The 23,539-nt window shown below is 58.3% G+C and overlaps 1 protein-coding gene across 1 annotated transcript; it reads right to left on the bottom strand.

Moving 5' to 3' along the window:
* Positions 1-4,528: 4,528 nt before the first annotated feature.
* Positions 4,529-23,046, bottom strand: GGA1 (golgi associated, gamma adaptin ear containing, ARF binding protein 1). Its single transcript, XM_070411072.1, is given in 18 exon segments — positions 4,529-5,528; positions 5,620-5,730; positions 5,943-6,112; positions 6,968-7,158; positions 7,581-7,718; positions 7,720-7,748; positions 8,454-8,518; positions 10,375-10,527; positions 11,208-11,315; positions 12,445-12,526; positions 12,601-12,741; positions 14,400-14,480; positions 15,160-15,260; positions 15,684-15,807; positions 16,726-16,824; positions 17,677-17,752; positions 19,051-19,135; positions 22,634-23,046. Coding segments are annotated over 18 exon segments (1,908 nt in total). The 5' UTR covers positions 22,677-23,046; the 3' UTR covers positions 4,529-5,417.
* Positions 23,047-23,539: the final 493 nt, after the last annotated feature.

Genomic DNA, 23,539 nt, shown 5'->3' with positions numbered 1-23,539 from the left:
CACTGGGGTCCCTGAGGAGAAGGCCTGGCTTCTACTGCTGTCCCTCCTAGACTTGCCCAGGCCTGAGCCCCAGCTCCAGCCTGGGGAGCCAGTCCATTGGGCCGTAGCAGCAGCTGCTGGGGAAACACCCCGAGCCGTGTATAATCAGGCCACGTGAGCGCCGGGCTTTCCTCCCATCCAGTCTCCACAGGAAAGGCACTTGGCTCTTCTCTGTGCAGCCTGGGTGGGGTGCCGTGCCTTTTGGCTAGGCGAGGGGTACATTTTAGGGTATATTTAAGTTCAAGCACACTTGGATGTTGCATCACAAAAGGTTGGAAGCCCCAAAAGTTGAAGGACCACAGGCTGTTCCTTCAAAGGATGTTGTAACCAGAGATCTTTGGACTCAGAAGTTTCCATCAGTGGGTGTTGAAGTTGTAGTTTTAGAACTGCAGATACAGAAGGGGACCTGAGGTTGCCAGCCAACCCCTATTCCCTTCACATTGCACTGCAAGGGTTTTTGTTGTTAATCCTCACCTAAGGATATTTTCCACTGATTTTTAGAGAGAGTGGAAGGGAGGGGGAGAGGCAGAGAGAGAAACATCGATGTGAGAGAGACACATAGATTGGTTGCCTCCCGCACATGCCCTGACCAAGGCCGGGGATCAGCTTGCAACTACAGTATGTGCCCTTGACCGGAATCAAACCCTGGACCCTGCAGTCCTCAGGCCAATGCTCTATCCACTGAGCCAAACCAGCGAGGGCTGCAAGGGTGTGTTGACCTTGCTGGGTCTCCTCTCCAGGAGCCTGAGTCCTGTCTGGCTCATGCTGAAGCCTCTGCAATGTGCTCAAAACACACAGCTGACTCGAACCACAAATGAAGATCCTGCATCAATGGACTCTTATTTCCAACCCAACAAGAACTGAACTTAAGGGTGTGCATGGAGCCAGCTGGTTGGGCTTGGCCTCTCACTAGCTGGGTGACCTTGGGTGAGGTGGCTTACCTCTCTGAGCCTGTGTCCTCGGTAAAGTGGGACTTATAACAGCAGCTACCTGCTGAGGAGTGAAAGAGTTAATATGTAAAGTGCTTAGGACAGTGCTTGGCCCCGTTTCTCATTCAGCCTGCAGAGCCAGGAATGCCAAGACCCTTTACCCCCATCCCTGCCTCAGTTGCCCCCTAAACGTGTCCTGCTGCCTTGGGACAATGGCACTTATTGTCATGTACTTTAGCCCATCCTTCAGTGAGGTTGGTACTGCCCCCATTTTACAGGTGAGCAGACTGAGGTTCTTGTCCCAAGGTTCCTAGCTGGTTAAGTGGTAGAGACCAAGTTAGAAAGCAGACCGGACACCAGATCTCCAAAGCCCCCATGTGCTCTCCTGCTGTGTTAGGGGGACCGCCTGGAGACCCAGAAATGCTGGTCCCTGCCCCCACCTGAATCCCGTGGCTGCTTTGAGCCCAGAGTCTTAGTACAGGCTGAGAAACTGTGATAGCCTGGGAAGTGTCTGCTGTGAAGCTGGAGCAGGATGTGGGCAGGGTGGCGAGTGGCTGGGGCAGTGCAGTGGTGGTGGCAGGGGTCAGCGGTGGGGCCGCAGGACTGAGCAAGAATCTCTCGGTTTGGACACTTTGACATATTGTTTGTTTGGCCCTATCAGTGCTGCCCTCTGAGTGGAGGCTTCCACCCAGAGCAGCGAGGCATGTGGTATGATTGCTGGGGCTCCAGAAACTTCCTTGCTTCCTGCTCCAGTTGAAAGGACTTCCCAGGAAACACTGGGTGGGGCTGGGGCACAAGGCCTCCAGCACAACTTGATGGCCCTAGAGCCTGCACCTTAACCCCAGCAGCAGAGGACAGCAGCCGACAGAGGTGTGTAGGCTCAGAAGGCAGGTGGCCATGGTGTGGGCCCTAAATGGGGACACCAATGTCCCCGGAGGATGTGCTAAATAAAGTACATGACGGTGTGTGGCCTTTATTCATTCCGAGCCTCAGTTTCCCATTTCACAGGGCAGCTGTGAGGACTGAGGGAGAGGCTGCATGCAGCAGGTCTAGTTTGGCGCCAGGCTGGCCCATTACCTGCCTGGTGTGCCTGTGCCCTGGCCAGGAGGCCCGCAGCGGCTGGGGCAGGCTCCCCAGGCGAGCAGCAGCCTGTTTCTCTTGGCTGCCGTGAGCGGATGAGCACAGTGTGCTGCGGTTGCTAAAAAAAAAACAGACGAGCTGCTGCCTCCAGCCCCACAAATAGAAGTCAAAGTGTGGCTTCAGGTCTGGGAAGCCCCACTGCTCCTGGGGTGGCGGTGGGGTCATCCTTCAAGAGGCAGAGCCCACTCCCTTCCTGTGCCCCCCATTCCAGCCCACGGACTCCAAAGGCTCTGGGTCTCCTGCGCTGGGCTCCCCGCCTCTGTCTGAATTGACACTGAACTTGGGGAATGATTGCTCCAGGGAGTAGAAGCCAAGGGTCCCCCCCTCTGACTAGACCTCCCCAATCCCTCACAGATTCGGGCCTTGCTGGGCATCTCACGTCCCCTCCCGGCTCTCAGCATTTCATGCTGAGCTCCTGGCTCACAGGTTCCATGCCAGGCTGTGAGCTGAGGACAGGGCAGTGCCTGGCACAGGGGCTACTCAAGAGGCACTTGCAGGACGGACAGACATTTGGATGAATAGACTACAAACGAGGGAAGGTGGGAGGTGTGAACGACTGAAGGGATCTCCCTGTCCCTATAACATCTGGGTCATCCCAAGCTGACAGTCTGGGATACGGGGTTTTTTTGGTTAATCGAGGATATCTTTCCATTGATTTTTAGAGTGGAAGGAGGGGGAGACAGAAACAGCGATGTGAGAGACACATCAGTTGGATGCCTCTTGCAGGTGCCCCAACTGGGGCCAGTGATTGAGCCTGCAACCGAGGTACATGCCCTTGACAAGAATCGGACCCACAACCTTCAGTCCACTGAGCCCAGCCCTAGTTGGTTGGGCTGCTTTTGCATGCAGTCTGCTTTTGCCTAGACTCCTCAGGGTCCTTACAGGGTCCCTCTCACTTCCTTTTAAAGCAGGGGTGGGGAACCTGTTTTTCTGCCAGGGGCCATTTGGATATTTATAACATCTTTCGCGGCCATACACAATTATCAACTTAAAAATTAGCCTGCTATATTTGGTCAAACACTTAATTAACTCACCCCTAATGCCTTGGCAGGGCCAGACCAAATTATTTCTTGGGCCTTATATGGCCCACAGGCCGGATGTTCCCCACCACTATTTTAAAGCAAGGAACCTAAAGACCAGAGAAGCATGGGCCTTGCTCAAAGTCACACATCAAGCCAGGGAACCCACCGGAAGCAGCCCCCGCCGCCAGCTGCAGTCACACACATCCCCACAGCCCGCAGCCTTCCTGGGCCAGCAGGAGACTCAGCTCCAGATGGTGCCTCTGGGACCCCGGGGGCCTTGCAGGAAATAGGGTTGTTTCATTTAGAAGGAAGGACCTTCCAACTAGACTGTCTTGGAGACATCACAAGTCAGGAGCTCTGCCAAGGGGGGGGGGGGGGGGTGGGGGGGGGGCAGCTGGGAGGGTATGTCCAGGGGATGCTGGAAGGCTCCAACAGGCGAGGAGTGGAAGTGCCACTTTCGTCCCCTCGGCAGCATGGCAGGTGAGGACTGCCCCTCTGCCCTTCAGTGTCCCTGCCACAGGAGCGCCCCCCTGCCCAAGCATCCCTCAGTTGCTGCACAGAAGCTGGGGAGTCGGATGTGCAGGGTTCTGAAAACCAGCGGGCTGGGCTGTCCTCCAGCACATCTCAATAGTTTCTAAGGAAGGGGCTCGGTGGCCAAGTTCAGACTGGGGAACACTAGGTTAGACAAAGTGAAACTGGTTTCTTAAAACAGGGCTTCCCATCATCTGCTAGGAGCAGAAATGGCGGGCAGCCTTCCCCAGACTACTGAACAGGAACTGTCTCCTGCAGAGGAGCGTGGAGGGTACTAACCCCTCCCCGCTCAGCTCAGCACCGCTGGCTCTCTCAGCCGCAGAGCCTCTAAGGCACTCCCGGGGCCTGGACCCCAGCCTCCCAGTTAAGAGAAACTGATAACAGCAGGGGGAAGTGCGCTGCAGCTGGGAGTGGCAGGGGGCCCAGTGCAGGGTCCCTGGGCCTCTCCAGAAAAAGCTGCAACTGGCGCTTTGCTTCCTGGGAGCAGCGTCTGGGGAAAGGGAGAAGCGAGGCCAGGCTGGACCTCCGGGGCGGGGCTGCAGCAGTTGTGTTATGAGAGCTGAGTGCAGCAGGAGGAAGTTGTAAGCAGCCAGGGCTCCTGGCAGGCCCGAAGCAAGCAGAGCGAGGGCTGCTCCTTTCCAGCTGGGACGGCTCTGCGCCCGCCGGCCACAGCCCTGAGCCCTCTCTGGTGACTCAGCACTGGCCACAGGCCCGTAAGCAGGGCCTCTTCCTGTGCAGGGCTCAGGGATGGTGGGGAGAGGAACCATGGCCTGAGCGCCAAACGCAGAGGCAGAGAGGCCTGCAGGGTAGCCCTGGGACCCCTCCTGTCTCCGTCTCCCTTCACCTCAGAAGGGCTACAAGAGCTGGTCCAGGAAAAAGGACATTTTATTTCCATAAATACTCCTGCTCTCACTCACACACTGACCACTCCTGCCCATGAACAGATGGACAGAGGCGAGACACCCACAGGAGGCCCAGCAGAGGCCCAGGAATGAAGGGGACTCTGAGAACCAGTGCAGGCCCTCCCTGGGCCAGAGTCCTGGGGCCCCCAGTGGGGCCACCTGCCTCTGGCATTACCCTTGGGCCAGCAGTTGCACGGCCCCCACAGCTCCTCAGGAGGCCTGAGAGCAAAGGGGCCAGGCCCGTAGAGGGAGACCCCCAGGAGGAGGAGGAGACAGGTGGGGCTCCCCCAACTGGGCCCCCTGAGATGGTGACCACAGGGCCACTCAGAAATAAAAGCTGAGTCAAACCACACACCAGAGAGTGCAAACAACTGGGGGTGCAGGCCTCACCTCCCACAGTTACCCAGTTCCTATGGAGGAGGCCGGAGCTGGTTCCTGGCTCCAGCGTGGCTCCCAGTTATGGCTGGGCCTTCCCATAAGGCATAAGGACGGGCGGGGATGACCCCACCCCAGGCTGGGGTCTGGGCTGGGCCTGAGGTCCCGGCCCCTGCCCGGCAGCCATGCTTCACCCAAGGACCCCAAGTCCTTCCAGGGCCACAGCCCTCCCCTGCGGCAGGCTCCCACCTGTGGTGAAGTCCCCAGCAGTGCAAACCCAGGCCCAGCCTCCTGCTGGGTTTGGCTCAGCAGGGGAGGGGTTCAGGAAGGAGGGGGGCACAGGGGTGAGGGAAGAAGCACCAGGCACAGGGGATATGGCCATGGGGACAAAGGGTGTCCTAGGCCACCACAGCCTCCTGCCCAGGCTAGCCAGTGGCCAGTCCCGTTGCCCCTTCCTCCTCTCCCCTCCCCTCTCTGTTCTAGAGGCTCCCCCAGGTCTCGGGCGGCGGGAACTGGTCCACATCCCCCATCTCGTTGTAGGTCTGGTCGCCCATGGTGAAGAGGAGCTTGTAGCGGAGGCGAACCTTCTCCTGGGGCAGAGACGGTGAAGGCAGAGGGTCAGAGGTGGAGAGGAGGCTGCCCCCACCCCACAGCAGTGCCCCCTCCCAGCTGGGCCCTCACCTTCTGGGGGTTGGCGAGGAGCAGGACCTGGGTGATAGCTGAGGGGTGGACGATGGGGTTGAATGCCGGCAGCTCTGTGCCTGAGGGTGGCTGCAGCTTCACTTTCATGACCTGTGGACAGGAGGGCAGGATGGGCACAGCTAGCCCTGGCTTCCCCTTCCCATCCCGAGGAGCCAAGCCCAGCCTGCCCGCCAGCTCCTCTTCGGGGGGGTCCTGGGGCTCTGTCCTTTGGTTCCTTTTTACCCCGAGTCCCCACTCCCAGCTGGCTCCCATCTAGCCTGGAGTCACCCGGCCTTGAGAGGAGGGAGGTATGACAGTGTCACCTTGGGGACGGCTGACTGGAAAACGATGTTGCGGATGGGCTGGGGGGCGGTGCTCAGCATGGAAACCACCACCACCAGCACGTCGGAGCGCCCAGGCAGCGGGTCTCGGGCGAAGTGGAAGAGGACCCGGAAGCCATGCTGGTCGTACACGGTCACCGGCAAGATGCTGCCTGCAGGGGAGAGGGGCAGAGGGCAATGGGTGGTGCTGGGCCCGAGCCCAAGCACATCCGACCAGCTCCCCACACCCGGCTCACATCAGGTCTTCACTGCTCAGCTGGGAATGAACGAATGAACCCACAAACTTAGGTCCTCGCCTGGACCCTGGGCAGCAGTGCAGCCAGGGGTACAGACTGATGCCCAGGAAGGCAGGTGAACGTGCAGTGTCATGGCGGAGGAAAGACACCCAGCCAGGAACGGAGCCCCATGCAGGGCTCTGCCAGTCCGTGCACGGCTGCTGGCTGGCATGCTGGAGTGAAGTGGGGTCCTGTCTCACTGTGTGACCCTGGTCTAGTCACTCCGCTGCTCAGGGCCTCCCTACTGGTAGATGGGGCATCACTACCTACCTCCTGGGACACAGGAAGTGTGACGCCCTTGGTCACGGATGGACGAGGCTGAGAAGGCTGGGAGTCTTTATCTGTCTGTGCAGGCCTGTGCTGCTGGGGGCCCCCTATTGCTCCCGGGCGGGAGAAGCCCAGACCCAGACCTGGATCTTTATCTCAGTTTGGTTTTGTGATCTTGGGGAGACCCCAAACCTGTGTCCCGGGGGCCAGCCATCGGAAGTCTGCTGCCTGGGTGAGCCTGGAGTTTATATGGCTGTTCTGGGCCACTCTGGGATGGATGAGGAGATGGCTGCGCAGGGTCCTGCCCAGAGCTCCTCGCTAAGCCAGGCAGGGCAGAAAGGACTGGGAAGAAAGGCCCACTTTTCCCACCTGTCCCCCAGAAAGAGCTCCTGGAGGGGTGACGCGGTGGGTGGTGCTGCTGGCCCAGCCTGCACCCGCACCCGCACGTGCCCCCGCCCTACTCACTGGGTTTGATGGACTCCAGGGGCACAGTGATGTTGGCCAGCGAGAGCTCAGTCTGCGTGGGCTGCTGCAGAGCCCCCAGGGGCTCAGGGGACGTGCTGTGGAGGCTGGCGGCACTGGCGCTGGGTGAGCTGCTGCTGCTTTTATTCTGCAGGTCCCGGAGTGTGAGCCGGGGGGCGGGCTGCTGCTTCTCCCTTATTGGAGGGCGGTGCATTGAGAGGTGACTCTTCGGTGACCAAGAGACCGGGGGCCCAGGGAAGGTGGGCTTCCTGACTGTCCCTGACACCTCCCTGTCTCTCTGGCCCCGGTTTCCTCACCTTAAAATGGGCAGCTCTCTCTCCTCCCCCCGCCCCCTGGAGCTGTGTCCTCCTCACTGCTGACCCTCCATCTTTCTCAGGTGCTGGGACGCCTGAGTGGGGCACAGGTCCCCTTTCTCTCATAAACTCCATGCCCTGGGACGGGCCCAGCACACCCTTGCACCCAGTGCAGTGCTTGGCACAAGGTGGTGCTCTGCAGCCACTGCTCACAGGAACGCAGTGGCACTGGGCCTCTCCCTGCCGGGTCTGGTTGTGGGACAGAGAGGGCTCCCCACATGCCAGCCAGGGTGTGCCCTCACCACCGCACTTGTTGGGACTCCGGGGGCAGTGACTGCTGTAGCAGGGTCTTCCCCAGGAGGTCCAGGTCATCCAGACCACTGCTCGCTGGCAGGGATGTCTGAACGGGGTGCCAACTGTCCGTGCTGGGTGCTGGAGCGGGGGGCGGGGGGTTCAGCGCCATTAGATGACTGTCGGGCATACAAAGGACGCAGGTGGGTGAGGTGGTGCTGCAAAGGTACTGAAAAGGAGGCCCCTTCCCCTCCCTGCAGGTGACGTCTGGGGAAGAAGCAGCAGGGATGGGGAACACCTTCCTGCCAGGCCTGACCCCTCTCACTGCAGTGTCACTAGTGGGTCAGGCCTGGCAGGCCTGGTCTGGGTTCTACTCTAGAAACCATCACATTCCAGGGACCTCAAAATCACCCTCAAGAGAACAGGAATAGCCGAAACCGGTTTGGCTCAGTGGATAGAGCGTCGGCCTGCGGACTGATCGGTCCCAGGTTCGATTCCGGTCAAGGGCATGTACCTGGGTTGCGGGCACATCCCCAGTAGATGTGCAGGAGGCAGCTGATCGATGTTTCTCTCTCATCGATGTTTCTAACTCTCTATCTCTCTCCCTTCCTCTCTGTAAAAAAAAATCAATAAAATATATTAAAAAAAAAAAAAAAGAGAACAGGAATAAGGAGCCCCCATCTCAACCCAAGGGAGGCCCAAGGCTGAGACTGGCAGGGAGGGGCACCTGGAGGTAAGAGGACCGCCTGCCTTTCTCCACCCGGGGATGGAGGCCTCAGCCCCTGGGCCGTCCCCCCCGCTCATCTCCTCTCATTGCTCTCTTGGCTGCCTGACCAAGGTGCTCTGCTGCCAGGATGGGTCAGGCTAGTTCTGGGCCCTCCTACCTGGAAGCTGTTCCATCCAGCACCCTCCAAGCTTGGGCCTGAAGGTGGTGTGGGGTCACTGAGGCCTGTGGGGAAGCAAGAGAGAGATAAAGGAGTTGGATCCCTGAGCAGAGGCGAGAGACATGGGGCTCCTGTGTGATAGGTTGGGGTCCCTGGCTCCTACCCTCCCCCCTGCACTCCTTCCTCCGAGAGGCTCAGCTCAAAGGGGAAAAGCCCACGTCAGCACTTTCACAGGGAGCCAGCCACAGAGCAGAAGGAGAAGCTAACATCCCGACAGCCCGTTCCCGGCCACACATGCTTCCTCTGCTGCTGCTCAGAAGCCCAGTCAACTACAGATGTCAGGACTTCCATCTGCACCACCAGCTGGCAGCTGCTGGTGGTGGTGGGGAGCAGTGCAGGAGGTGGGAGACACCAAGTGGGGTTCCTGACCTCAAAGTCCAGATGGCCAGGAGGCAGCACCCTGCCGACCGACTGGAGGGATGCCCTCTGAGTGTCCGAAGGGCGCTGTGGGACAGTGAACGGGGCCCGGGGCCCGGGGCCTAGCCCAGAGTCGGAGCAGCCAGGGGCAAGGTGCTGGCTGTGCAGCAGTGGCCCCTTGTGCACAATGCAGGGTGGGCTGGGGCAGACTGTGAAGACCCCATCTGCCTTGGCACATGCCAACAAGGCTGGCTTGCTGGTGCCAGAGAGAGCTGTGGGCCCTGTGAAGGCTGCTGATCGGTAGAAGGCAGCAGGTCCCCAACCAGTCTGACCTCTGCCTGCCCTGGAGCACACTCTGGCCAGGTTCACCCAGACTTCACCGACAGAAGACAAGTTACCCTGTTTCTAGCAAATCCTGAATAAGTGAGGGCCGGCCTGTGACAGGCAAAGGCAAGGCGCAGGAAGCTGTGGCTATGGGCTCCCTTCCGCAGGACACACCTCTGACACCACGGTGGTAACTGGTAACGTTTCCTACACCCCCTGATGTGTCAGGCACTTCAGCCCTGGGTCTCACTTAATGCTTAAACCAGCTTACAAGGCAGGAATGTGGTTCTCATCCCTCTTTTAGGGATGAGAAAACAGGTGCTTAGAGGGGCTAAATAATCTGTCCAAGGCCACAGAGCTGGGAAGTGGCCAAGTCTAGACTTGGCCAGAGCATGGTCTACTGGCTGGAGTTTGAGTACAGCTCTGCCACTCAGCTGTGTGACCCCTCGCTGGTGACAACCGCCCTGTGCCCACAGCAGCAGCACCCACCTCGGAGGACTGTTGTAATAAATGCGATGCACGCCGTCTCTGACACACAGGAAGTCCCCACTGCCTAGCCTGCCCCCACCCTCACCCTTCCTGCTGCAGAACCGTTTAGGAAAAGCCCCCTTTGTGGTCCCAGAGCTGGGCGGGGACCGCCCTGGCACTGCTGGTTCCTGTTCCCACATTTCCTTTGCCTTTGAGAAGAAACCAGAGGAAGCTGGAGGCTCAGGCCTCTGCTGAAGCGACGCGGGGACAGGAAGTGCACAGCATACCTCGCTTCTCCCGAGGTGGCTTTGCCACAGCCACTCACTGGGGGCTCGGCCACCCACAAGCGGGGCCCGTCAGTGGCTGCCACCCTGGCTTTCTCATCACTGCCGCCCACCCCGCTCTGTGAGACAGGGCAGGGCCTCTGGCTCTGAATGAGGAGGGGCAGGTGGGTGTGTAAGCGACCCTGTGGGCAGACCCTCCTAGGAAGGGTACGCTGACATGCCCAGAGAGGGGAACTGAACCTGGCCCAATGTCCCCCTCGTTTCACTCCTCACCCCAAGTCCCCATTCCCTTTCCTGGCTGGGGAGCTCCACAGCGCTCAGGGGAGGACTCACACGCTGACCTGACCAGGCTTTGCAAGTAGCTTGTGCACGGGCACCAGCCCCACCTGCAGCTGAGCCCGCCCCCTCTGGGCCTGGCCCATCCTCACCCAGAGACATGAGCTCATCATCAAGCAGGGAAACGGAGGCGCTGGGCTGCTGGGGGCTGCCCTGGGTGACAGGGCAGGTGGGCACGGCTGGGTAGGTGGTGCCTGAAGGAGGGAGATCCAGGCCTGAGAGGTCCAACAGGGCCGAGGTGCTCCCTGGGTGGGAAAGGAGAGTCAGGCAAGTCCTGGGGAGGACGCTCAGGTTCTCAGAGTCCATGGGGGTTGAGGGGCAGCTGTCCCCCCCCTCCCCCCCGCCGTCATGACTCCCCTGCTTCCCCTTCCTTGGCCACACGGCCCCTGCCCCTAAATCTGCCCACCGAGCCCTTTCCTCAGCACATGCTATTTCTTCTGTCTGGAACAGATTTGCTTCTTCTACTTGGTGAACTGCCTCCCACCCTTAAGGCCCTGCTTAAACTCTACTGCTTCTGCACAGTGCCCCCCCTCCCCAAAGGGCCAATTCCAACCTCTTCTGTGGGTCCCAGAGCGGCGTGTTACCCTTATTGTCAGACCCTCCTACCACTTCTGATGATGAGACCAAGCCTTGGGGTGTCATCCAGCCCTGCACCAGAGGTGCCTGAGCTGTCAAAAGGTCTTCCTCCTTCTGCCTGTCCTTGCCAAACCCTCGGCTCCCTCCCGCTTTGTCCCACATCCAGACTTCCACTCCCCACAGCTGCAGGCGCGGCACAGACTCTCTCCCTGGGGGCCTTCCCCATCTTAAGGGGCCAGGGTCACCCTGGTGGTCACTGCTAGCAGCTCTGGGACCAGTGCACCACCCTAGACTCTGCCCCCTCCAGCCTGGGGGGCCCCTTCCCAATCTCCTGCGCCTGCCTCCTCACCAGGGATGGAGCCGGCAGCAGCATCTCCGTTGACCTCCTCGCCCCGCACCAGCTGCTTGTAGAGGTTGATCACCTGGGTGAGGTTGTCGTTGGCCTGCAGGATCTCCGCTGCAATGGACAGAAAGGGAGAGGCCAGAGTGAAGGGATGTGGGGCCTCTGTGGGGAGATGAGCAGCCCTCGTGAGGGAGTGGGATGGCGGGCATCCCATCTCATCTACTCAGACTCAGGCCCTCGGTCGCCCTTGTCCACTGCTCCCTCCACACTGCCCCGTGCCAGCCCCTGCACTCAGGGCATGTCCCCGCTCCAGGCCTCCACGCGGCTCTGCTGTCGATACCCCAGATTTCTGCGTCCTTCCCCGCTTCCTGCCTTCAGGTCTTCACCCAGGTCACTTTGGGGAGGCCTCCTCTAATCCCACTTGTTTTTCTCCATGTCTCTCAGCACCACCTGACAAACTGCCACTGCTCACGCCCTGGGCTTACTGTCTGTCTCCTCTCACTGGGCTACAAGCTCCATGAGGTTGTGGCTTGTGTCCATGTTGATCACTGCCACATCCCTGAGGGCCTAGAACAGTGTCTGGCACACAGTAGGCCCTTGTCAGTATCACCTCCTGGGGAGCCAGGGCTTCGAGGGATCTGGACAGTGAGCGTCTTGGTGGAGACCAGGTCCCTGGCCCATGGAGGCGCTAAGTGAGCTCCCGCTGAATGAGGCGCTGAGAGGGTACCCTGACCGCCGCCCAAGAGGCCCAGCTGATGTGGTAGCAGAGAACAGGATGAGAACCTGATACGTGGCCCTAGCAGAAGCCACAGGCTCAGCTCTGGAACTGCCCAGCCTGTGGGATCCGCTCTGTTTGTAGCCCTTACCAGGGAGGCAGTGTCTGCAGGGAGAACCCTGCTCCACCCTGGTTCTGCCTCTGTTCTGTGATCTGGGCAAGTCACTCCTCCCCCTTCCCGTCCCCCCACCCCTGCCCCAGCGCTAGCTGTGAGATGGCGGCAACTTTCCCTCCCGTGCAGCTTGTGGGCAGTAAATGAGGTGTCTGTGAAGGGGCTTGGCCCACGGTCTCTCCAGGATATCACATCAGCTCCCTGCTTCCTTCTTCCTCAGCTAGGAGAAACCCAAGGTCAATGCTGGAGAAAGGGGCCCCCTGGTGGTAGCTCCTGCTAACTGCAGGTACTCGACAGGCCCTGGGAGAGGTGAGGGAAGTAGATAGAGCGATGAGCCAGCTCTGCCTGGGGCTCACCTAAGGCCTCGTCATTGTCCTCTGTGTCACTGGCCAGTCGGAAGAGTGTGGGTCGCATCCGCTCACAGCGCTGGTAGAGTTCCTGGGGGCAGTAGGGTGGGAGGTCAGGGCTGCAGGCTGGCTGAGTAGACTGGGACAGGGTGGAGACAGGCGCACCTTCATAAGGTCCTCACTGCTCTGGGCTGCAGCACCGCCCTGGCTGTGGCTCATCACCATCTCTGTCAGCAGTTTCACGTTGTTGTTCACCTCCTCAATGGCACTCACCCGCTTCGAGATCTTCTCCATCCGCTTCTGGTCCTAGGGAGGCATCGGCAAACGCCCCTGAGAGCTGGGTCAGGCCCAGCCCCGAGCCAAGCACTGCCCACACCACTCTGTTCCCAGGGCTTGCTGGCTGGGTGTCAAGGCAGATACTGCTAAGAGCCCCTCATGCCCTTAGTAGGGGACTCTGGTCCAAGAAGCCCTCAGCCAACCCTCCTCATTTCCTCTCCTCCTGCCAGTGCCCCCTGGACCCAGGTGTCTGCATGGGCCCCTAAGAACTTCCTGGGCCCTCAGCCAGTCTCCAGGGATGGCCCAAGAATCTGGGTCTCTAACACACTTGCCAGGTGACTCTGGAGGACCAGGGCCCAGACCTACTACACCTGTGGTTCTACACGAGCCTTGCCTTCCTCATGTTTGTCTCTTGAAAGGAGGTTCTGATACTTGAGAGTGAAAGACCTTAATGGTCATCAAGTGCAATCTGGAGACCAGTGCGGTGACCCCTGCCAATGTCGCTAGTCCTGGCAAATGGATGGGCACTCATCCTTGAAAGGCGCTGCAGGAAGTGCCCCTGCTGCCCAGGCCAACTCTCCTTACTATGCATGTTCCTCCCTTGTGGCATGGAAGGAGGGCTTGTGCCGTGCTGTCTTGGGATACGTCACTCGCCTTGCGAGGGGCCACCCTGCACTTGCTCTTGGCTGTCAGAGCAGCCTGACTTTAAGAGACAACCCAGAACTTCTGCCCTCTGGGGCTCCAGACTGCAAACTCTTTTGAGAACTTGTCTTTATCAATAAAAAAATGTTTCAGCATGCACCCATGGATATATGTATACAGATGGTCCCCAACTTATATGGTTCAACTTACGACTTTTTTACTTTATGATGGTGTGAAAACGATATGCATAAATTACATGATAGTCAAAAATAGGCTCTGTGTTAGATGATTTTGCCCAACTGTAGGCTAATGTGTGTTGTGAGCATATTTAACCCTTTGAGTGCCAACCAATATCCTAGGAACTATGCTAAAATTGCCAAGGCATTTTTGCTGATTTTACAGCAGTTTAGGAAAAAAATTATGAATTGCAAGTAAATGACGTTACATATTCAATATCTTCCACAAAATTGTCATCTTCACAGCAAGAACTGACATATTTAGCAATATCACCATTACTAATAAATCAGACTTAGAACTGGATGCCATTTCGAAGCTTTGATAGCGCTCCCGGCACTTTTGGTGAAAGACAGGAGGAGCGCGGTCATGCTCCCCGGCACTCTAAGGGTTAAGGTAGGCTAGGCTAAGCTATAAATGTTTGGTAGCTTAGGTGTATTAAACACTTTTTTGATTTAAAACATTTTCAACTTACAATGGATTTATGGGATGTAACCCCATTGTAAGTCAAGGAGCATCTGTATTTATTTATAAATTAAACATACATTATTCTCTCTCTCTCTCTCTCTCTCTAAATGTAGTAAAACTTAATTTATTCCTAATTTTTATGGAAAAGATCCAGGGAAGATGGACTTGGCTGCTGGGAAATTCTTCCCTCTACAGTGGTCCTGGTTCAGCCCACTGGGGTCCCGCAGTCAGTCAGCTCCTTCACTGCCGGGACAGCCCTTTAGCTGGGTCACTACAGAATCCCTCCTATGCACATCCACCCCCCCTCGCAGCCCCTCCCCCCTGTGCTCTGGCTCGGCCATCACCTCTTGCACCATCTCCTTGATGAGTTTGTTGGCTGCTCGGAGGTCCTCCGGGTGGGAGCTCTTCAGCAGGCGGGCCAGCATCTGCGAAGACAGGAGGGCGTGACCACGTTGGCAGGGAGTGGGCCTGGGGTCGAGTGCTGGCTCCCCACTTCCTGGCTGTGGGTTGTTACCTAAGCTCTCACGAAATGGCGAGAATCTACTGACACCTGATGGGGTGGCCACAGGACAACTGAGACACTGCGCATAAGTGCTCCCCACAGTTCCCAGCAGAAATAAGTTCTCAACAAATGGTGCAAAGCATCCTATTACTGCTGTTAGCGAGCCTTTCTGGGATGGTGTGCAAGAAGCTTAGCTGTGGTTACCCTCTGGGCTGGGCGAGGTAGGCAGGAGCTTTTACTGTGCATCTTACCTCCTGTGCAGTTTCATTTCTTGCCCATGAACACATGCTTCTTTTACAAAAAGCGAATGAAATTACGTTCAAAGGGTGAACGACATAAAGACATGCAAATGCCTGGGCAACCTATGAAATGCCCTCAAACCAACCCCACGGACACCAGACGCTCTCCTGTGTTTACTAAACGCAGGGCACCGTATGGGGAGTCCTCAGCATGAGGAAGTGCTTGAGAAACGGTGCCTGTCACCCACCACAGAGGATGCTCATCTTCAGCCTCTGCTTCAAGGGCAGGGCAGCCAGGGGTTGGAATTCACTGACCCCCAAGTGGGCCCTAGAGCCCTCGGCTACCCCTCCTTGGAGCCTCACCTTGGATTTCTCCTCATCTTCGAAGATTACATTCTTGGACCGAGGAGGAGGATGGGGAAAGATGGCATCATCTGGAAGCTTGGGGTCGGACTTCACTATCCCTAGAGCAGACGGGTGGTGGGAAGGCTGTCAGAAGGGCCCAGGCCCAGGGGCAGGGTGTGATGGGGTCGTGGCCAGGTAAGCACAGAAAGGACAGTGGAGGGAGTCTTTCTCCAGCATGCTGGCTCCAGCCTGGTGGGCCAAGGCCTGCTCCTGACCTATCGTTGAATTGCATGGGGAAGAGTTTGGGCACCCATATTTTGAGGCCACTCCGTGGGAGCCACTCTCTGAAGGGAAGCCTGACCCAAACCCACCTTCTCTCCACCCAAGCTAGCCTCAGGCAGGACAACAAAAAGGCTTCACTGGCTATGTTCTTGGGGAGTTAAAGGACAAACCCATGACCTTGCTGCCAGAGCTCCAAAGTAGGGGGCGCCCAGGAGGGGAGAAGTGGGAGGCGCGGCCAAGCCCCGGCGCCGGGGCCTCACCCTGCTTCTTGAGCATCTGGTAGGCCTCGGCAATCTTCACTTCCTCGGGCAGGCCGACCGTCCAGCTGTAGAGCAGCTCTAAGATCTTGTTCTTCACCTTCTCTGATGTCCGAGAGCCCAGGTACTTGAAAGACCAAGGGGAGGGGAAGCCCTTGACGTTGGCTGGCTGTCTCCTCCGAACTCCCTCGGAAAGCTGGGCTCTAAGGCCCTCACATCCCACCCAAGCAGCCTGGCACAGACGGACCTCACCTGCTAGCTCTGTCACTCGCTAGCTGTGCTAATGCTGCATGCCTCCGTTTCCCCGCAATGAGGATGCAGAGCTTACATGGCTAAGGCAGAGCCCAGTGCCTGCTCATGTAAGGTTTAACTCTGTGACCTCAGGAAGGAGCAGGCACCGGACTGACTAGGGCAGGGGCAGCTGTGGACACGCTCGGCCCTGGACCCCTCAGCCCCCCAGCAGTACACTAGGCTAAGGGAACTGGCTCTCACATGAGTCACCTTCTGGGAGGAGAAGGGGGGCCAGCTGGAGCATTTAGCCACTCAGGACAGCAGGTCTGAGTGAGGAAGGGCGAAGGGGGTAGGGGCACCAAACATGCTCATGACCCTTGGGAGGACTCCTCGGGCAAGCTGGGGGCGTGGCCCATCTGGAGCCAGCAGGCTCCATCACTCAGGTTTGGGGCCTCAGCATCCTAGGCCTCAAGGGAGCCACTCTTGTGAAGTGGGGACAGGTGGGGCGCCATGGCCAGGTCTGCAGGGAGATCTCAGAGCCAGAGCAGCTCGTGCTGGGGCAGCTGTGTGCACTCCCTGCAGCTGTCTGCCCCTAAGTACCAGGCAGCTCCAGGGCCAGCCGCCATGTCAGCGGAAGCACTCTATCTAGAACTCAGCTGCCCCGGACTCGGCGGTGTGAAGGGGACCAGGAGAGAGGGTCTGTGCTCCTGCGGTGAGATTTCTAATGGGGGCTGAGGCAGTAGGAGGAGCGCGAGCCCCAGGAGGAGGCCCCAGGATGACGGCACAGGGCTGAGCTTGGGCTGGGAGCACCCACCTTGGGAGACACAACCTTGATGAGCTCGTTGAGAAAGCGGAACTTGCCCACCTCATCGTGGAACCTCTTGCCGCAGCTCTTCATGCATGTTTCCAGCACCTGGCGGGAGGCGGGGTGCGGGGACCCCGGGAGGGTCAGAGGAGGCAGCCCAGAAGTCCAGGGTTTTGTAAGGGAGAAAGTGACTTGTGAGGACAAGAGGGTTCGGAGGTTAAGAGGCCCTGAGACTGGTCACCACCTCCTGGCTTGGCCATGTCGATACCATTTGAAAATTATTTTCTTACTATATTGCTACGATTGTTTTTTTGAACTTAAATAGGCACTATCTACCTTAGCCTTATTCTAAGCTATATGTCTGTGAAATCATAGGACTAGAGTGTATTTGAGAAACAAAACAAAAAACTTAACGTGTTAAAAATAAAGACTAACTATTAAAAGAAAACCTGTTTATCACTACCACCTAAAATCAGCTTGGGTACAGTCAGTTGCTATATGACCCGTGCTTGGGGGCTGCAGTGCACCCCATACTCTTCTGCTATTGGCACAGAAACCTCGGGCCTGAGCCCAGGCGTCACTCCTTGTACTCCTGTGTCTGGAGATCACTGATGGGCTGGGCTGGCTCCGCAGTGCACCTGGGAGCTTGCAGATTCCTGGATGCAGGTACTGTAGTTCTGACCCAGCAGCTCTGGGTGGGGAACCTCTGGACCAGATGACCCTAGGGGGCTTCCTCCCCACAAGAGACCTGCCTGTGCAGGGTCTGGGATAGGAGGCCAGCCCACTGGTTGCTGTGGGACCCTCAGGGGATGGCCCAGACCCCCATTCTAGGCCATCTTGGCACAACGCCCTTGGGCCCTGAAGAGTCTGATGGGACCCCAAAAACCCCAGTCTTGGCCTCCCCTGGTACTATCCACGTGGTTGGCGGTTGACCAGCACCCTCTTTCCCCTTCTCCTCACCGTCAGGGCCTGAATCGCCTCCCACTCCTGCGGGGACTGGATCTTGTGGGCCAATAGCCGGGTGGCAAGTGGAGGCCTGGGTGAGAGGAAGAGACAGAGCTAGAATAGCCACACAGCTCAGGCACCCAGGGGCGGGGGGGGGGGGGGGGGGGGCTGCCTCACTACCCTAAGGCCGTAGCCCTCAGTGGCTCCTGCAGGGCAGATGGAAAGGCCCAGCTCCCTCTCTGGATCAAGGGCAGGGCTGGAGACTGTGGCGTGATGGGGTAGGGCCAGGCTGGGACCTTCAAAAGGCATGAGCTCAGCCCCTTGGCCAGCTTTACAAGCACTATGACCTGCCGTGTCCTTGGCTCAGCATAGACACAAGTATGGAGAGATGACACAGCCTTCAAGGGCCCAGGCTGGGAGCAGAACAAGACAATGTACCAGGAGAGATGGGCAGACATAGCTCCCTGGGAACTCAAGGACATTCTAGGGGAAATCAGAGCAGCTTCATGGCGGAGGCGGTGGTATCGGCTACCACATCCTAAAAGACCTGTCACTAGTGACAGTAACAGCTACCACGTACTGAGTGCTTATGCTGTGCACAGTGCTGCACAAGCACTTTCCTGCCCAAGCTTCACAAGAGCCCTCTGAGGTGGGCGGCACCCAGGCCCCACTTTACAGTTGAAGGAATGGGATCTCAGAAGCATTCAATTACCTGCCCCACTAACAGGGGAGGGGAGTCGCCCCCAAGCAGTCGTCATGCTGTCTGCATGGCCTCCCCGAGTGGAGCGCTGCACTGGGGGAGGAGCACATTGAGCTGTGCTCCCCAAACTTCAGCATCACCTGGGAACCCACTAACATATCTACCCTAAGACCCCTGCCCGGCATCTAGTCCAAGTCTGGGGCAGCCCCAAAATGTGCATTTTCACAAGCTCAGGACTACCATTTTCTCTCTGTGAGATCTTGGGACAACTGCTGAATCCCTATAGCCTCAGTTTCTTCACCTGTAAAATGGGCCCAGCAAGGTTCACCTCAGAGATTGGCTCCTAAGCAGCACTCAGTACCAAGTGCCCACTACTGTCATTAATTTGTGAGCACATTAGCCCTGGCCGGGTAGCTCAGTTGGTTAGAGCATCATCCCAATACACCAAGTTCAATTTCTGGTCAGAGCACATAGAAGAATCAACCAATGAATGCATAAATAAGCGGAACACCAAATCGTTGATTCTCTCCCCCACCCCTTCCCTAAATCAACCACTAAATAAAAAAAAATATTTGTGAGAGCATTAAGAATGGAAACGTCTCTGCCCGAGGCTAGTGTCTGCAGTGTGCACAGCAGGTACACAGCGGATTCTGCTGAGTATGAGCAAAAGAGAGAGAGAGAACACCTACCCCTCAAAGTCCTGGTTGAGTTGCTCACAGAAGCCGTTGATGCTGGCCCAGTTCAGCTCCTTGTTGAGGGGGTTCGTGGCTCTGTCTGTAGGAGGAGAGAGGGCCAGTGTGGCCTAGCAAAGCGATCCCTGCCACTCACTCCCTGTCCCAGCAGCGGGGATTGGTCAGTAGGGGGCAGGGTGTGTGACTGAGCACACAAAAAGGCCAGCTGCCACAACTTCAAGACCCAAGGGCTGATGTTTCAGTCCGGTCCACGGACAGGAGGCGGCCTGTCCACTGGTTCCCCTTTCGGCTTCTCCCTGAAGGGCCCGCTTTTAGAGACTGTCCTGCTCCCCACTGCCCCGCCCTACAGCTGTATGTCTGCCATGCCCACCGCTCCTCTGATTCTGCTCCTGGAAATAGTGTCCCCACGATTTTCATGAAATTTATGCTCAGAGGAGACCCAGAAGCAGGAGAAAAATAAAAGTCTAGTTCCTCCCTCAGGAGCCCGCTTGGCTGGCAAGTGGGCCAAAGGAACTAGGTTCTCAATACAAGGAGGCAGAGGGAGGCAAAGGAGCTGCAGGAACTGGAGAGGGGACTCAGTCGAGCCCGGGGCCAGGGGAGGCTGCCTGGAAGAGGCAAGGCAAGCAGGGAGTGGAGGGAGTTACCAGGCTGGGTACGCATGCCTCTGAACAGCCCAGGGCCGTGGGAGAAGAGATGTAGATAACTGAGCACCGGGCAGAGCATGAGGGCCTTGGTAAGGAGTATGGCTGAGGCATCACCTCCTCCAGGAAGTCCTTGCTAGCTCCCACTCATCCTCAAGTTGGTATTGCTGCATCGGCTCTTTCTTCTGTGTCCCTCAGCCCTGAACTTCACCATAGGCCCAAGCTACGGCACCACACCCAGCTACCTGTGTACCTGCCCATCTCCCCTGGTAAACGAATGAATGAGGGCTCAGCTGTAGGCAGGCAGGAGTGGTGGTGGTAAACAAGGCCTCACCGTCACCTCCCTTAACTCCCACATCGGTTAAACCACCGCCAAGTAGGTCACAGAGCTTCCCCAGGCCTCCGTTTCCCCATTTGTAAAGTTGGATGGAAATACAGACTGGGTTGGGATGACGAACTGCTTCATACAGGACAAAGCTGTGGGGCAGGCGGAGGCAGATCCTCACTACTTCCCCAGAGCCTGTCTCCAAGCTTCCCCCTGTCCTGGCCAGGCCTGCCCAAGCCTGAGGCAGAGCCAGCGCCGTGGAGGGAACACAGCCCAGGAGGTGGGACAGAGCAGGATCTGTGGACAGGAGGCGGCTGGAGACCCAGCCCGCGGCAGCTGCCCACTTGGGCTCCTGTACTGTGGGAGGCCCGCAGCCCTGGGAGCCTAGTGACTGGCAGCCATTCATTCAATTCATATTTATTCGATAAACACACTGAGTGCTGGGGCCACAGCAGTGACCAAGACACAATCCCTGCCCTCCTGGAGTTCGCAGGCCAGCAAGAGACACTGACTACTCAAACACCCCACACAGAATACTGCACGCTGCTGTGAAGTGCTAGAAAGAAAAACAGCAGGAGAAGGTAGAGAAGGGGCGGGGGGGGGGGGGGGGGGCTACTCTCTGGTACAGCTGAGCAGATAACTGAATGAAGCATTTTCTCTCTGGGTATAAATCTCTGTTCCAGGAGCCCTCCAGTCCCTTAGAGAAATGAAGTCCTGCTGACCACCCAGGGTACCAGGAAGAGACACCCCCCATAAGCGTGGTCATCTACTCCCCCTCCCAGCACCCCAACATGGCCAGAGGCTGGGGAACACCAGTCTGAGAGCATTGGGCTGGCTATTACCCACTCAATGACACTCACTGGAGGGGGGGGGGGGGGGCGGGGGGAACCCTGAAACAGGAAGTCCCTTCCAGTGTCAGACATGTGAGTCTGAGTGTGGACAGAGAGGCTGGTTCTAGAGATGGCTCCTGAGTCAGAACCCAGCAAGGAAGCTGCGCAATCACGAGCCATCAGCGTTCTCCCCTGCATCTCTCTCAAAGTGAGGGCCTCTGGGTCCCAGGAGATCGGACCAACTTCTCTGGCCCTGGCCCCAAGCCCCAGGCCCATTATATCTGGGAGGAAGGAGAGGGCACCTTCCCGGGCAGGAAGCAGGGAAGAACACCTCCAGGGAGGTGTGACTTTACTCTGTCACTCCAGTAGTGACAAACGTCATCATTTACCCATCGGAGGCTACTTTTAACCTCTAACCAGCCCAAGGGAAGAGCTTGCAATTTTGCTAGGGCACAAAGGGAAAGAAAGAGAGAAAAAATGTCGGTCCCAATTTATTGGGGCCCAGCCTACTGCCCAACCAGGAGTCCTGATTCCCCTCTGTTTCTCAGACCACAGTCTTTGGTCTCCCAGAAGGTTCCCATTGTTGCTAAACCCGACACTGTTTCGTATCATCAGACCTCAGGTCCTTCAGCCTGCCCGTCACATCTGCCCATCCCCCAAGTTGCTGCTGGGACCGGGACACTTGTGGCGTTCTGGAGCAGTCTCCATGGCGGCCGAGTGCCTCCTTTCCACTCCCTCCCTCTCCCCCTGCCAGACCGACACAGAAACATCCCAAAGGACGGTGTGGTTCTGGGGCTAACCTCAGGGGGTCAACCCTGCTCACCCCTCGAAGCTTCCTGCTGTGCCCCAGGCCGAGGTGCTGCGCTGAGCGTAGACCCAGAGGCCTCCCCGAGGCCCTGGCACAGGCACGGGTCCAACACTAGCCCAGGGAGAAGCAACCCACAGCTTTCTGGGGCAGAGTCCGGGAGCGGGGTTGTGAGAGCCAGGGATGTCAGCACTGCAGGGTAGGGAGCTCAGTGGAGGGCTCAGGAGCCTGGGCAGTAGGAAGCAGTGTCTGAAGATTCAGAGAAAGGGGTGCAGGGGCCTTTGGAGGAAGTTCGGCAACAGCTGGAAGTCTTGGATGGAGGTGCAGAGGCTGAGGGGCTGGGCTGAGGGTAGTGATAGAAAACTTGAAATTACTTCTGGAGTTTGAGATGGGCGCTTTCAAGTCTGTAGGGTTTGGGGGGTTCCTTACTATGTGGCCAGAGCTTGGGGGATCAGATGGATCGGTGGGTCCTCCCTTCCTAGGCGGGGGAACCAGCAAATCTGAGAAGTTGCAAGCTCAAGGGAAAGGCCAGGGGGTAGTCAGGACGTGCAGGACCAGAGAGTGGAGGACTCGGGCCCCGCAGGGAGCAGGGTCCTTCCCTCCCGGGCCTGAGGTGCAGCCCTGCGCTCGCTTGCTCCCTCGCTCCCTCCCGGGACCCCAGGAGCAGACTCGGTGGAGAAGTCGGGGCCCGAGTGGGTCGGAGGCTGCTTCCTCCGTCCCGGGGCTGCTGGGCGCAGAGTCGGACGCAGCTCACTCTTCCCCGAGGGTTGCTGCCCCGGGAGCGGATGGGCAGTCCACCCAGTTGGTGGGTCTTCCTTCATCTCAGGGTCGCAGGTACCCGCTCGGGGCACCGCCCCTCCCGGGACCGGGGCGGGGCGTGAGGAGGGGGCGCCCCGTACCCCGCCCCCGCCGGGAAGGGACCCGCCTCGGGCCCCCGGTTCCGGTTCCGGCCCGGCCCGCGCCCCTCCCGGACACTCACTGATTCGCGCCTCCAGAGTCTCCGGCTCCATCTCGGCCTCCATCCGCCACGGGCCCCCAGCCTCGGCACCGCCCCCCGCCCCCCTCGGCTCTCGCGGGACCTCCTCGGGACCACCCTCCGCCGATTAAAGGGGCAACGTCCGCCCCGACGCGCAGGAGCGGCGCACACGAGCGCTCGGGAGCATAGAGATCCGCGCGAGCTCCGCTAGAGCGTCACCTGCTCCCTAGCCCCGCCCCCAAGCGGCGTGACGTCACGGGCGGACCGGCCGCTTGACTTCTTGTTCGCGCGGCGCTCAGGCGGGAGAGAAAGCGGAGGAACTGGGGGCTGAGGGCGGCACCATGGAAACCCCACGGGACGCTCTAACTCGTCCTGCGTCACGGAGATGCCCGTGACCGCGTCCAAAAGAACGTCCTGCGGCCATGTTTCTGAGGGGCTCCGAGGTCACTTCCGGGACTCTGAAGTCACACACGGAGCCCTGAGCGTGTACTTCCGCTTACTGCCAAAGTGGGCGTGTCCCTTAAAGGGGCCATGACGTTCGTTGGCTGCCTGACTACTGTGAAAATCGGGAGAAAGCCAAGTTTGTTGATTGCTTGCAGTGGTCCAGGCATTGTTCTAATCTAAGCGGTTTTTTTTTGCACATGAATGCATCCACTTCTCACAACAAACTCATGAGCCAGATAGTTTGCCTGCGATCTCACAAGTGGCAGAGCCTGACCTCAGCACTATTTCCTGCATTGCTTCTGCAATCATTTGTTGCTCTGTGATGAACGTTGGAAAGGCAAGGCCAGGTATTTATTACACAGTGTGAGAGAGGAAGCCCACGAAGTATAGGTAACACCGGAGGAGCCTCTATCCCAACTGGGGGTGGGGGATGAGGGGAGTCTTGTCTGGGGAGGGTTCACAGAG

This window comes from Myotis yumanensis, unplaced genomic scaffold (genome assembly GCF_028538775.1).
Source record: "Myotis yumanensis isolate MYYU_CA2020_CCGP unplaced genomic scaffold, mMyoYum1.0.hap1 SCAF_3, whole genome shotgun sequence".
Classification (NCBI taxonomy): Eukaryota; Metazoa; Chordata; class Mammalia; order Chiroptera; family Vespertilionidae; genus Myotis; species Myotis yumanensis.
This window is presented reverse-complemented; position numbering and strand designations above follow the sequence as displayed.